Source organism: Pseudopipra pipra, chromosome 13, assembly GCF_036250125.1.
Source record: "Pseudopipra pipra isolate bDixPip1 chromosome 13, bDixPip1.hap1, whole genome shotgun sequence".
Lineage (NCBI taxonomy): Eukaryota > Metazoa > Chordata > Aves > Passeriformes > Pipridae > Pseudopipra > Pseudopipra pipra.
Window position 1 is genome coordinate 19,622,512 of NC_087561.1, and position 14,742 is coordinate 19,637,253.

Genomic DNA, 14,742 nt, shown 5'->3' on the forward strand with positions numbered 1-14,742 from the left:
ATTTATTATATTAATTCAAATAGCCACTTGCAGAGTTTGCACTAAATTGTTAAGATGATTTGTAATGTGTGGAAATAGGACTATGACTGGAGCTGGGAATATATCTAATAGGCATGTGGGGGATTTTGAGCAGAGAGTATTACTGAGTGTCTTCTCATATGATCACCTCCCAGATTTTAATATACAATATGTTATATCAAGAAAAGTGTTAGAAAAGGGTAGGAATGAAGTATGTGATTTGTGTCAACATCATGTTCCTAATCCTAATGCAGACAGAGCCAAAGAATGAGTTGGGCTTAATGAAAATCAACACTCATTAACAAAATTCAAGTTGGGCCTATCAGCTAAACAGGATTCCTGCCATATTTCTGCATTTCAGCAGCCTTCCCTCTTCTGTAACTGTCTTATTTGACATTTTGGGGGATCGGGGTGGGCAGAGGAGGTTGATCAATGAGACCAAGTCCCCCCAGCCTTTGGTGACAAAGACCTTGTGAGGTCTCCAATTCCCTGGCTTACCAAGACATTATTGTTTGTGTATGTGGTGTTCTTGTAAGTGTGATGTGATATCAGCCACTGACACAACTGACCAGCTCTCCCGAGGGAACGTGACCATTGATGGCAGATAAAGCTGCTGAGAGTAACTTGTTTCTCCTCATGCCCTAGGAATTAAAACAGGACATCTCAAGTTTTCGCTATGAGGTTCTTGACCTCTTAGGAAATAGAAAGCCCCAGAGGAGGAGTTATTCAACCAGCAGCACAGAGGTGTCCCAGAAGGATGAAACAAATGAGGACGGTGCTGGAGAAAAATCCAGAGCCAAGAGCGTGTCTTTCAATGTAGCCAACAAAAAAAAGGACTTCAATGTATCTGCTCTGATTAAAACCGTGTCTGGGATCGATATTGTGGAAGAGAAGCCAAAAAGCAACGGGATCAGTAAGCGCTCCTTTGTCCGAAACGGAAACAGAGTTCAGAGACTCTCCAGCTCCAAGAAGGAATCCTTCAAGAGACTGGGCCTGCTCTTCTCCAAGATGAACGGACACGTACCTGAACCCAGTTCAGAACCCATGTACACTATTTCAGATGGAATTATTCAGCCACACTACATGTGGAAAGACGTTAAATATTCTCAGATTGACAGAGAGAGAGAAGAGAATTGTTCCAGAAGTGAAATTAACCTCAATGAGGTGGCCTACAGTGGGAACACGAGACTTACAGGACAGAGCAAGGAATGTCCTGTGGTTTGTGCCAGCTCCCTTCACTGTGCTTCCAGTATTTGTTCCTCTAATTCCAAACTTATAGACTCGTCAGAGGATGTGTTTGATTCCTGGGGAGAGGCCTGTGACTTGTTCATAAACCAGTGGAAAGATGGACAGGAGGATCACGTTACCACTCGGCTCTAAGTAAAACTATCTTAACACTCACTGGAAAACCTACCCAAGAATTGGTAATTGTTTGCTCTCATCTGATTCAGCATTACTGTTCCCTTTCTGTCCACAGGTGAAAAAAAAGTGTAAACACACTTATGTTAGCCTATTTTATAACCATCTGCACAGTTTTTAATTTATTTTTTTACACTCGCTAATACTAAACTAAAGGTTTCACCATTTATAAGGTCACTATAAACCACAGGAATCCCTTCAGATGTAGTCTTAGTCTTCAAACCCCACAGACTTCAGATGCACTGGTGGCTGAGGAAAGGATTTCTCCAGTGGTCCCACCATCATTCCACCCCAGGTGGGTTCCCCTGCTGTCCAACACCGTTGGCTCTGCGTCCTGCTCAGTTTTCCTCATCAGCACGACCAGCTGGTGAGCAGGAGGATGAGAACCACACTTAAAATCTTTTTTAAAAGGGTTTCAACTTATAGCTGGTTCTTTTGTTTCCTTTAAGCAATATGACTGCTGGTTCTTTTGGCTGTGCGTGTTTTTTCAGGTCATTACATTAATATTGTAAATTGTTTTTGAATAAGGGACCCCTTTGATCATCCAGTTGGAACATGTTATTATTTGCTTATTTGCCTAATTTGCCTTTTAGGGAGCAGAAAGACCTTCCAGTTAGGCTGACAGTGGGAACCAGCACCTGGCTTTGCTACCAACTTCTGTGGAGATGAACTGACCCCAAACCAGCCGTAGCTGCTTGAAATACAAACCTGTGTGTAGTTTGGCTGAACCAAAACCCAGCTCTAAGCCTTGCCCTTGTTTTGCAATTCCTGATCTTATTTCCACCACTGCATTCACTTTTTGCTGTATCTCTGATGGATGTCAGGCTTCAGGGAGAAAATCCTCCCTGGGTATGGCAAGTGCTAAGAGGGATCATCTTCCCTGGGCCCCTGAGCTGCATTTCTGAAAAGCAGCCTAAGTAGTAGAGGCTCAGACTGCATCAGCAGTGTGGAATGGCTCTGCAGCTCCTCTTCTGAGGTGCAGCAAAAAGGAGTGTGGCAGTAGGTAGTATCTTTTATCTCCCCAGTTGTGGCAGTGGTAGTGTCTGTGGCTTACCACTGTCACTTCTTCAGTTCCAAGGAGCATCAGAGCGGGGAGAAGACAAACCTCATCAAGGACAAAATGCTTGAATTCTTAACAGTGATTTTTAGTGTCTGGTTTTTTTAAAATTTTATTTTTAACAATGTGATACTTGAACTTTCTTCTGCAGTGTTGCTAAGAAACACTTACCACCACTTCAGAGCTGTTATTAGTCAGCTGCTTTCTTGGAGGAACCAGGTCCTGAGGAGGAGCTCAGGAATGGCTTTGTTCCTGCCCTCGTGCAGGGCTGTGTTCCCAGGAGAGCTTTTGTGAGCTGCAGCATTTCCCAAGGGTGGCTGCCAAAAATCACCTCATCTGTGAACTGAGCTGTGAGTTGCCTTTGGAAAAGCGTAATGCTGGAAAATCTCCTCCTGCCATTGCAGTGGGTCAGATTTTACCAGCAAGGGGCACCAGCAGCTCTTGTGGCAGCACAGAGGGTCGGGAGGAGAGGGGTAAGGGGTGCTGGGACACCTGCAGCTGGATACTCTGCCCAGGTTTTAAACCTGGCTCCCTTCTTTTGTGAAGGAAAACCACCTTGTTGGGTTTTTCCTTTGGGCACCTGTGCAGCTTCATGTAATGGGCCTTACTGAGCACAGAAATCAGGCAGGAATGTGACTGATGCAGCCAGTTCCTGAAGCAGAGCTGCAGGTGCCAACACACTGGACTCATGGAAGTTTCCAGCACAGACCTCAAAATACAATACAGCCCTGGTGTCAAGAAAAATCAGCAACTAGGAGCAGAGACTCAAAAATGTTTCTGTATTCCTAGAGCAAAATGACCCCAGTCTTTTTAACAGCAGGCAGTGTAAAAGCCAAAATATTTAAGCCTCTAGATGTGTTAGCTAAAGGCAGAGTGAAAGGCATTTTGTATCAACAGATTTCAGGCTTTCATGCTAATTGCAGGGTTAGAGTTGTCTTTGAAAACTGCATCTCCTCTTCCTTCATGGAAGGCTGAGCAAAGTGACATTTGTGCTACACAAGGAGACTTGCAAAATTCAAGGGTCAGGAACAGCTTGGTGATCATTCTGTGAGGAAATCCAGCACTCCTGTCTCTTAGAAGCAAATCCATCAGTGCAGGAAAGCTGCAGTGAGAACCCACCAAAACTAATAGAGCAGCTCACACTTAAAGCCCCACAGTTCAATAAACCAAACCCAGCACATTCTGTAAAGATGAACATTAGCAGGAGCTGCTGCAGGGGCATGAGGGAAAGGGTTTGAATCCTTTGATGCCTCACCTAACCACCCTGCAGATCTGTGAAGTCTACTTGACATGGGGCCAGCAAAAATTTTTGGTATTTCCTGTGTAAGGAGTAAGAATGAAAACAATTCAAGTAGTTATGCAGATTACACCAAATGGGCTTGAGGCTGTGCCAGAAACAAGAGTTTGTGTCCTTGGACAGTGGAAAGTCTTAAGAACAAGCACACTGCTACTGGTGATGATGATATTGTGTCATTTAAACACAGCACTGCATTAACAGGTACAGACAACGAAACGAAACGTAATTAACTCTGCAGTGCTGCCCCCAAAAATGTAAAAATCCCTTCCATGCAAACTGTGAGTCACGTTCTCCTGCTGTGGCCTGAAAGGGCAGGTGTCAGGAGGGATAAAACTGTCTGCAAACCCCCTGGTAATGCTGTGCTAAAGGGGGAAGGTACATCACATGGCTGCTCAGCTGGGGCTCCCCCGGGGCTTTGTTTCATGACTCAGATCCTTCCTTGCTCCCAGCTATGAGGGAGTCTGAGCTGACTTTAATTTAACACAAATATTTGATTTGGCTGTGATTAATGCATGTGTCCAGGAGTTTGCAAACTGTCAAATTGGTCCCCCAAAAGGCAAAATTCTCTGTGATTGCATCTTTGCATCCCCAGTGGTAGCAATAGACTTCATAGCAGCTGATGAATTATTATTTTGCTAAAACAGGAGCTTCAGGGGAGGGAAATTGAAGTATCTTCTGCAAAACACATTTGATTGAAAAAACCAACCCCGGTTTTGGTTAATTCACTTGCAGTTACGGTATTTGAGATTTCACCAGCATTCTTCCATTTTCAACTGCTCAAAAAGAAAACACGTTTTAGTGCAAGTTATTCTCAGTGAGCAACCACTGTGCTGTCCCTGCAAGAAGCAGGGTGGGAGCCAATGGGACATCGAGTTTCTCCTGTGAGGAGTTAAACTTTTCCTTGGCTTGGGTTCAAGACACACAGCTGATACACACTTGGTCTTTATTCTCTGGGCTTCAAGACTAATCCATAAATATATGCAAAGAATTTGGAATTAGGAATAATAGAGATCTCAACCACTTGCCCTTCCTTAGGTTCCTTGCTCTTGAAGTTGCATTTTTTCTCACCTCCCAGCCCAGTGTCATTTTCACTGGCTTTTTAAAGCAGCACACCTGCAAATGGTCACGGAATCATGGAGCTGTTTGGGTTGGAAGGGACCTTAAAGTTCTTCTTGTTCCAACGCCCCTGCCATGGGCATGGACACCTTTCACTAGACCAGGTTGCTCTGAGCCCCATCCAACCTGGCCTTGAACATTTCCAGGGATGGGGATCATCAGCAATTAAAAAGTTAACAAATAGCATCCAGGGTTAAGAATACCAAGTAGAATTGTGAGATGTTTGTACTCAGGTGAGAGATCATATAAATCGCTTCAGGAACAAGACGTTAACTGGCACATCTGTGCAGATGATTTGGGTGACTGCACTGGTCCATCCCTCACTCACTGGCAGATCTGTAAATACTCTGTACCTGTACCTGTGACCCCGCAGAGGAAGCAGGGGCAGTGGGCAGAGCCAGGGGGAGCAGGGGGAGCTGAGCTCTGCTCCCCGCTCTGCCCCCGACTCACCCGTGACCTTGGGCAAGTCACTCGGCCTCCCCAACGCCTCAGTTTCCCCATCTGTAAAATAGGGATAATAACACTTACCTACCTCGCAGGGGGGGTTAGTTCATTATTTATAAGCACTTTCAGATCTTCAGATTAAAGGCGCTATATACAGCAAGTAGTTAATATTTGTAGTGGTAGTATGGACTTTTATTTTCTTACAACTAATTCAGGTTAGGATTTAACTGTCTGTCCGTTAGGATGGTTTTCCATGTAGGGAACTAGCATGGTTTCCCATGAAGGGAATTTAGGGGACTTCTGCAGTAGACAGAGAGCAGGAACAGCATACCCTGGAAGCCTAAATTCTGACACCCTTGCTTCTGTTATTTATGTCTCACCCTTAATGTCACCTTCCTGTATTTGTGTTTCATCCTTTTTCCAACAGTCCATGTAACGTGATTTTTAGCAGAAACAGCCACTGTAAATATTAAAAATATTTAAATAAATATAATAATGTACAAATATAAACATAAACCCTTACCTTCTAAGGAGGTTAAAATTGGTTGGTGCAACAGACTTCTAAGCATGGGGAGGTTCCACAGGCCCAGCACTGATGCACGTGCACACCAGGATACTGGAACAGGGCTATAGGAAAATTTCACCACATCACCATCTCCATAGTAATCACTTTTCAACCTATCTCTGGCAAGGGCAGCAAGTCACATGGGTGTGACTGGTGTCACTGGAGCAGGATGGCTCTGCTGCATGTTCTGCCCCAAGAGAGGGTAAAGGCAGCTCCTGGACCCTGACCTCAGGTAGCAGAGTGTGGCCAACACAGTGCTGCTGGAGGAACCATCCTGGACAGCAGGAGAATGTCTCCTGCATCCCTACAAAGGGCCTTTCCCCCCAGATTTCTCTGTACAATTTATTTTCTTCAGTGCTTACTCAGGATAAAGGTGTGAGGTTTGAGCAGCAGGAGCTCCAAGATTTGACTGGCAGAGTAAGGGCACTATGAGCATTCTAAGCTCCATTCCAGGAATATGAGGAGTTGCAGGTAATGTGCACTGGCTATCTGGACATTACTAATGGTTTAAGATATCTTACAAAGCAAAGATATCTGGACAGTTACTAATGGCATAAGCAAGGATCTGACTGCTGGGTTTTCAGGCACCAGCTGCTCTTACACCACTGAGCGTATGTTCTGCTTCCCTGGGGACTTCTCACCTTTGCTTTGGTATTGCTACTTTTCTTTCCAAAAGGCCAAAATCCCAAAGAATAGCATATTTCAGTTAATCAGGAAGAGGTTCAGTTTTGGTTTAACTCCTGGTTGAGTTCTCCTTCAACAAGTTAACTCGTCCTGTCCCTCAGACATGTCTGTGAGAAAGCTCTGCACAGGTTCAAAGGCTAAGCTCCAAAGAAACAGGAACCTCCTCCCACCTCTGCTGCAATTCCACACACAGAATGGCTAAAAATAAGCAAAAATATCTGCCCCACCAGGGATGCCTAGAATTAATGAAAGTTGTTACTTAACTAAGAACCCCCTGGAGCTGGTTTTGGGGTGGATGGACTGCAAGGACCTCTCCTTCCCAAGAGGGACTCTCTGGGCCCTCCAGTACTGTACCCCCAGCTGAGGCAGGTGAGATGGCTGGTCACACCTTCCCAGGTGTGCTGGGAGCATCAGACACTCCAATTCATGTAATGGTAAAATTAACTGGAATCAGTGAGACTACAGTGGATAATAAATCCACTCACTGGAGAAGCATCTAAAACAAACTGTTCCCAGTTTGCAGTGAATGTGTAACTTGAAAGAGCTATAAAGTCCCTCCCTTACTGGATTTTTCTGGAGGAGGTGGGGACCACGCTGGGCTAGCCACATCAGCATATTTCCTAAATATCTGTAATTTGATTAAATTTCATTTTCACACTCTTTCCCCATTTCGGGCCATTTTTACGAACAAGTAATTTCTGTACTATTCACGGAACTGCCTCCACCCAGACCAACTGCTTTTTGTTTGATCCTTATCTTCCAAACATTTGATAGTATTTTGTGCTTCACGGAAATACTTTTACCCGCTCTTTTTCTTTTTTTTTTTTAAGGTGTGCAAAGCAAAACCAACCCCCAGCCATAACAGCAATAGAACCTCCTAACAGAGCTCAAAGCACTTGCAATTTTAACAGCCAGACTGATCCTGCAGTTCCTTCCTCGCAAACAGAACCACAGAATGGTTTGGGTTGGAAGGCACCTCTGGAGATCACCCAGTCCCACCCTCCTGCCAAGGCAGGGCCATCTGACAGACCCTTCTCAATCAGTACTCAACTACAGGCACCAGTGCAGCCCCTTCCCCCTGCCTGCCATGTCCTCTGCCAGCATGGCTGATTTTAGTTATTTGGGGGATTTTTGAATTTCCCTCTCCCATTTAAAGCATTTCCATCTCAGCAGTAACTCCTAAGCCAGAAGAGATGCTGTGCTTAGGACTGTGACCTAAGGAGCTGGCCTTTCAGCACGTTAGCTAACAGAACACTGTGACACCTCCAGCCAACAGAGCGAGATGCCTTTGGACTATAAATAGTTGCTTTGCAGCAAGGGGGCACTTTTTGGTCTAGCTCATTTTTTGGGTATTGTACAGTTATTTAAAAAAACTCCTGAATGTGTTACTGAGGTGGGTCTGGGAACTAGAGGGCTAAGGATCTTTGAGGAGCAAAAGACAGTAGCAGATCCTTAAGCACTCTATTTTCTATCTGGTGAGCCCTGGAGACCGGGCTGACTCTAAGAACGGTTTTTTAAGAAATCAAATTTTAATATCAAATATTCATTTCAAAAAAAGCTACCACAGAAACGGCTTCACAGCGGAGCATATTTTAAAATGCCATTTTACTCCACTGGATAAAAAAGGTGAGGCTTTTTTTTTTTCCTCCTCTCCTTCTTCTTTAGTTTTGGTCAAAAACTAAAGTTTTTTCCAGGCAAAAGAGCTATTAGATGTAAGAATCTGTGTATGTAAGGACAGAGTGGCAACCTCAGCATTTGCCAGTTAAGTGGTAATAGCCACCTCTGGAGAAAAGGGGGAGAAAAGGGCAAGAGCAAAAAGCAAAAACAAATGCTTAGTTTTATGTACTTTTCTACTTGCATCTCTTCCATCTGTAGTGCAGAATCCATGTCATACCCTCGTATAACCTGTACAAAATGAAACAATGTACATAATAGATAAAATTATTTATTTTATGTGTATTTTTAGCTTAACTGTAAACTGGAAAAAAAAAAAGGCATTTAATTTTTTCCCAAAAATGTAAGCCTATTGAAAATCAAGGTGTTTCTACCTTTTCAAGATGTAACATTTCCAGCTGCCTATTGATAATAAACATTTATGAACAGCAACAGATCTGACATTTTATAGTTTTTTAAAAATGTGTGCAGCGCAGACTTCTCAAGGGCTCTCAGTGGGCAGAGGAGCACTTAAGGGCTCTCTATAAAGACTTTATTGGTATTTTCATTAAAAAAGGCATGACACAGTCCTGCTTACCTCCTGTGAAGTTGGTCACCCAAATTTGAGCAAGTGCTTATGGGCAAGAACTAGACAACTCCTAGGTGGGGAAAAAACCCCAAACAAGCCCAAAATATTAATTATATCCTGGCTACAACAGAAAAGAGCAAACCACTACAAGTGTTGGTAAATAAAGTGCATTGCCTGAATGCAATTACTCCTGTACAAAGAAGTCTAAGTAAGTGTAATTTCATTTTAATTTCCTCCCCGAAGATATCCTTACACCAGCACAACTCCATGGGCCACACTGGAATATACTGCAATATAGCTAATAGCATAAGAGAGTCATTAAGCAACAACTTCTAACTGTATTAACATAATTTGCTTATGGAAAGCTGTCCTCCAAGCAAATCTCATTGAAGCACTGGAGATACATTTCAAAAGGTTTCCATCAACCACCAGAGTCTTTTGGTCAAGCCTCCAGTGAAACAAGAGTTTCCTCAAGTTAAACAATGGCAATATCCCTTTCCTTGGAATGCAGAAGATTCCTGCACAAGGGAGTCAATGCTAACACACAGAGAAATGTTAACACACTGCCCATGGCAAAAGCTGCAGCAGAACCCAGCACCACAGTGATCTGTGGCTACAGAATTTTAAACACCCACACAAAGACTAAAGGCTGCTACCCTTTTTTTTTTTAAACAGACAAGGACTTTCTGAAGTTAGGTGGGCTCATTCCCCCTCGCATCAGAAAGCCCAGAAGTTCAAAGTTAAGGCACTGTGAATTCACAATTGTGCTTCCTACAGCAGAAGCAGGGACTGAACTTCACATGCCAATGACTTCCCCTGCTGTGTGTCCCTGCAGAGCAGACAGATGTTCTGCAGCAGAAAACACCAGAGCTGACCCGGGATGTGGGAGACAGGGGGACTGAGCACTGGAACAGATTGCCCAGAGAGGCTGGGGAGTCTCTCTCACTGGAGATATTCCAGAACCCTCTGGATGCAATCCTGTGCAATGTGCTCTAGGGTGACCCTGCCTGAGCAGGGAGGTGGGACCAGATAACCCACTGTGGTCCCTGCCATCCTGACCCATTCTATGAAGAAGCTTTGCAGTGTATTTCATCTCCTCCTACTTGCACTTCCTGAAAAGTTACACAAATCACACATTCACAGAACGATCACAAACATCAAAATAAACATTTTTTTTGCTTTCAGCTACGACAAATATTAACAAAGTACTGGTTTTAAAAGAGTCAAACCCCACAGGTTTACATTTGATTGGAAAATGCAAATAGGGAGGGTAGGGAACAGGAAAAATACATAAAGGAGGGGGTAGAGGGAGTTAGATGGTCCATTAATTTCATCATTAGAGGGTATTCCACTTTCTCTTAGAAGACCCTTTTTTTCTCTAGTACAACCAAGTCAAGCAGCTATCACAGCCACCCTTATCTGGGGTAAACCCCAGCACTACAAAGCTAGTGGCAAAATGTTCACCTGCCCCAGGGAGGGCAAGATTTACCATCTGTAATAGAAGTATTGCCATAAACTGAGCCTAACACATAAAACCACCCTGTCACACTTCAGGCATCTGTTCCTTGGGCAGCAGATCACCCCACCTGCAGAGAGGAGCAGGCTGCAATCAGTGCCTGGTACATGCTCTGAGCCTGTGGCTCGCACTGGCTGAGCCATTCCCTGTGTGCTGCAACTCACACTCAGCTGCCTGGGAAATCTGGTGAGCAGCAGTGACTTGGTCTTGAGTAGCAGCTCCTAGATACAGGCCTGCCCTCCAAAAATTAATCTCTGATCTTACTTCAAAGCTATGAAGTCCTGGTTCAACAGTTTTATTTTCCTCATGAAAAAAAGCAGTTACTCGGAAGTCTGGCTCTGGATTTGTACGTTGAATATCTTCCATACATAATGTAGCCTTTGATGGTGTAATTTTATAAAATAAAAAGGTAGCCAGCAGCACTGCAGAGAGGAATGGAAGCTGGGAGTGTAAAAAAGCCCAACTGAGCTAGAAAAACAACTTGCTGTAGAAATTGGTTTGGTTATGTGAGCAAGGGGAAAACAGCACACGAGCTCTAGCGAGCGATAACCCAGTGGGCAAATGCTGCTGGCAGGCAGAGTCAGCGTGCTCTGTCTCTACAGTATTTATAATCATTATCTTCAATAACAGATGGATTTTGCAATTCAAAAGACATCAGAAAGGCTGCCCAACAGCAGTGATGCAGTGGCTGTTAAGGCAGGACTGGTGGTGCTCTGGCTGCAGAGTGCAGGGCAGGGCAGGAGCAGTGGGGCACACACAGGCAGGCAGCACTCACAGCCTGACTGCAAGGGGCACAGGTTGGGCATGGCCTTTGGTGCAAGATCAGCACCTCTGCCAAAATATCAGGCTTTTACCTAACTGTGTGGTGAGGGGTGTTGAGACAACACTGGCACTCTGCTGTCTGGCGTCACAGAGGCGAATGCAGTCCCACTGCAGTCTGCTCCTTCTGAGGGCAGCAAGACTCGCAGCACTTCAGAGATACTGAAATACTTAAAACCACAAGAAACTCACATCCCAAAGCATAAGTACTGCTTTTCTTATCCTGCAGATTCAGAAGAATCCCAGAATCACTGAAGTTGGAAAAACCTCCAAGATCAGAGGCCAAGCTGTGCCCGATGCCCCCCTTGTCCCCCAGCCCAGAGCTCTGGGTGCCACAGCCAGGCCTTCCTGGGACACCTCTGGGGGTGGGGACTCCAAACCTCCCTGGGCAGCCCCTGCCAATGTTTAACAACCCCTTCTGTGAAGAAACTCCTCCTGATGTCCAACCTGAGCCCTCCCTGGCCCAGCTCAAGGCCATGTTCCTCATCCCATTGCTAAGGAAAAGGCTTGGATCTAAGGCTGGTTTTAACAGCCACGAAACCAGAAGTGCTCACATCTAAGGACAGCAGTCCATGGCACTGCCAGTTCATGAAGCCTTACTGCACAGCCTTCAGGTGTTCATTTAATTTGAGCCCCTGTCTTTCATCTATAAAAACCCTCAGTGAAATAAAGGAGGTGGCAAGTATGACTAATGCAAATTTAGCTGCATGATTCTTCTGTCTCCCTTTTCAAGGCTGAAAAGCCATCTACAAAAAATAAAGAAAAACGAAAAAAAAAACCCAACACTTTCCAGGATCAAATCCTTGCTTTAAACATTTATTATTAGACAACATGCTTCAAGAATCCCAATAAAGAACGAAAACAAAAATATAAAAACAGATGTGAAAGAAAAAGATCGTTCTGAGTAGAAATCAATACTCATGGATTTTTTCATCCTTCTAATTAAAGGTAAAATATGGTTATGGCTTTAAATTATATCCCAATACTCTGATTCACAGCAATTCTGCTGGGCATGAAAAACCCAGAACATTGGTCTGCTACCAAACTGTAACAGCAACTATCAAATGTATGCCAAACTAAACAGGTTTGGAAGATGACCAGGCTGACACTGGATTCCACACACACACACACACAAAAAAAAAAAAAAAAAAGACCCTGATACTGCATCTTGGGACCCACAGACAAACACCACCCCGCCCAAAAAAAAAAATCACCTCTCAAAGCAACCCCCCGAACTTGGTGTCATTTTGATGTGAATTATCTCACAGACTCTGAAAGGGCTGATGAGCCACTGGAACACTCAACCCTAAAACTAGGAGGACTGTTAGTAGAGGGATGCTGCAGCCAGAGTTGGCAAGCTCTAGCTGAAGAAATGACTGAAGTACCAAGCAGGTGAGCTGTGTTTTAGGTAGAACTGTAGCTTTTTTGGGAGCTGTTTCAGTTAAGTGATGCAGAGCTACTGTATTGCAACCCAACTCTGGAAAACAGTATTGAAATAAAACACTCTGGCATTCACCTTGATTTCTGTACCTTTCTAAGCTCTTTTGTGGTTAATAAAGAGGTGGCATTTCCTGATTCAGGGAGAGCAGTCATCAGCCAGCTCCAGGACACACTGCTAACTGTTCCCCACAGCCCACACTTGCTAGTTAAAAAAGTTGGTTTTAAGGCTTAACAGCCCCGGCAAAAACATACATCAAGTCAGAGACAACACTGTATATCAAATCCATAAATAAGACATATCAATTGATATCCATAAAAATTACATTAAAGTGGCCAACAAGGCCATGATAGCCCTGGCTAATGGTGAATAATCCAGGTCTTAGATGGGTAAGCAAAACCATACCAAAATCAGGACTCTGTACCCAAATTAGCAGTCAGTTTTCCTAATTTAAAAAAGAAAAAAGTTGACTCTCAGACATAAACTAGTACCAGAAGATAAAAACACCAGTACTTTAATGTGATAACCATTTGTGTAGAAAAAAGCAAGGCTGTCTCAGTGACAGTGGAAGAAAGGAGGCATTATTCATAGCTAAAGCCTGAAAGTGGAAGATATTCCCTTCAGTGCTTGACAGCAATTGTTTGAGATATGACAGATGGCACACCTGTGACTGAGCTGGAAACACACTTCAAGACTCCAGCATGGACACTGTGCTTAAGTCTGTGCTGCTTTAAAGTTCATAAAATGCATACTGTGATATCTTCTCAAAAAATGTCCATGCAAGTCAAGTGCTCCTCTAGAGGCAGAAATACAAAGGCCACCAATTACTCTAGAAATAATTTTGTGTGCATGTTTTGCTTTAAAAATAGCAGCTCATACTCAAATTAGCTATTCAGGGGTAATTTTCATCATGCTTTGGCTTTTTACCTGGCTGCTCCATCTTGAAAAGCCATCATTAAATTACCAAGTTAAATGTACAGCAATTAGAAATCAGAGGAGACAAACCAAAAGCTGAGCTTGCAACCCTCCCACTAAAGGGTTACATTATCTTAGGGAAGGGCAGGGAGGAGGGGAAAGTCTCAGGAGTTATATGGAAACAGTGTCAACTCCAAAAGTGCTTCATGAATTCAAGACAAAACTGTAAGGAAGTCACTTTTCCCCCCGTTTTTTACTTAAAAGGGATACTGAAGGAAATATAATTCTTTCCCCTCCTAGTTCTGCACTGAATCCCCTTTTCACCACCACTTAGCTATGCACAAGGGAAAATTTATTTTAAACAGTCAGGATGGGCCCATTTAAGTTGATTTAAGTTTTGTGAAATGGCAATTGTGCCACTGTCTGAAGCTCCTCCCTTCATCTCCTTATCCAGGGCAGGCTGTGTTTGGATTTGGAAGACTCAAATCCCCTACAAGATCTGGCAGCCGTAGCTTTCAGAATCAGGCTCAGAGATGGAAATGTTGAGCTCATGTGCAAGTTAAGGTTGTTCTTCAGGGCCTCTGGCACTGAGCCAACACAACCTGCACTTGTGGCCGTGTTTGCTAAGCCAGGACAGGGCTGCACGTTTTTATATCCTTTGTTCATAACTTACTGGCAAGGTAGGAAAAGCAGCATCATTCTCTCCTTCAATCTCACAGAAAGTCAGAGTTTCTTCTGGCCCTTGAGGCTCCTCTCCATGCCCTGCCAGAAACCCATCCTGACACTCCTTATTCTCACACTGCATCTGACGGCGGCTCCGGCTGAACGAGCTTCAAGGACAAGAAAGGAGGGTAAGAATCACCACCAGCTACAGTTTCTGCTGGTTTCAGACAGTTTCTCATACTCACTTTATAGTCACTTACCAGGACCTGCTGGAGAAGTTGTCATAGCTCTGATAACATCTCTTTCCTGGACAGGAATAGAATGCTATTTGAGGGCCAACTACGTTGTGCCTGTTTATAAATCAGGCAGATTCCACAAGTTTAAAGGGGAAAAATTGCAATTACCAGGAATTACTCCACTCTCACACTGAAAGCTTTTGCTACCATTTCATAGAGGGCTGGAGCAGCCTCACATAACCACATTTCTTCGGTCCAGGCTGTGGGATAACTAATTGTCAGGAACATTATCTGCCAGTGATAAATGACCACT

The 14,742-nt window shown here is 44.0% G+C and overlaps 1 protein-coding gene across 5 annotated transcripts in view; it reads left to right on the forward strand.

The window, feature by feature from the left end:
- The window catches only part of TRPC5 (transient receptor potential cation channel subfamily C member 5), a 102,699-nt gene extending 93,993 nt beyond the window's left edge, over window positions 1-8,706 (forward strand). For 3 of the 5 annotated variants that reach the window (XM_064670263.1, XM_064670265.1, XM_064670264.1), the window contains exon 11: window positions 664-1,998. In XM_064670263.1, coding sequence (XP_064526333.1) covers window positions 664-1,398 — 735 coding nt within the window. In that variant the 3' untranslated portion in view covers window positions 1,399-1,998. Of the gene's footprint in view, window positions 1-663; window positions 1,999-7,430 lie in introns of those variants that run through there. The other 2 variants (XR_010434141.1, XM_064670266.1) reach the window with 2 other exon arrangements.
- Window positions 8,707-14,742: the final 6,036 nt, after the last annotated feature.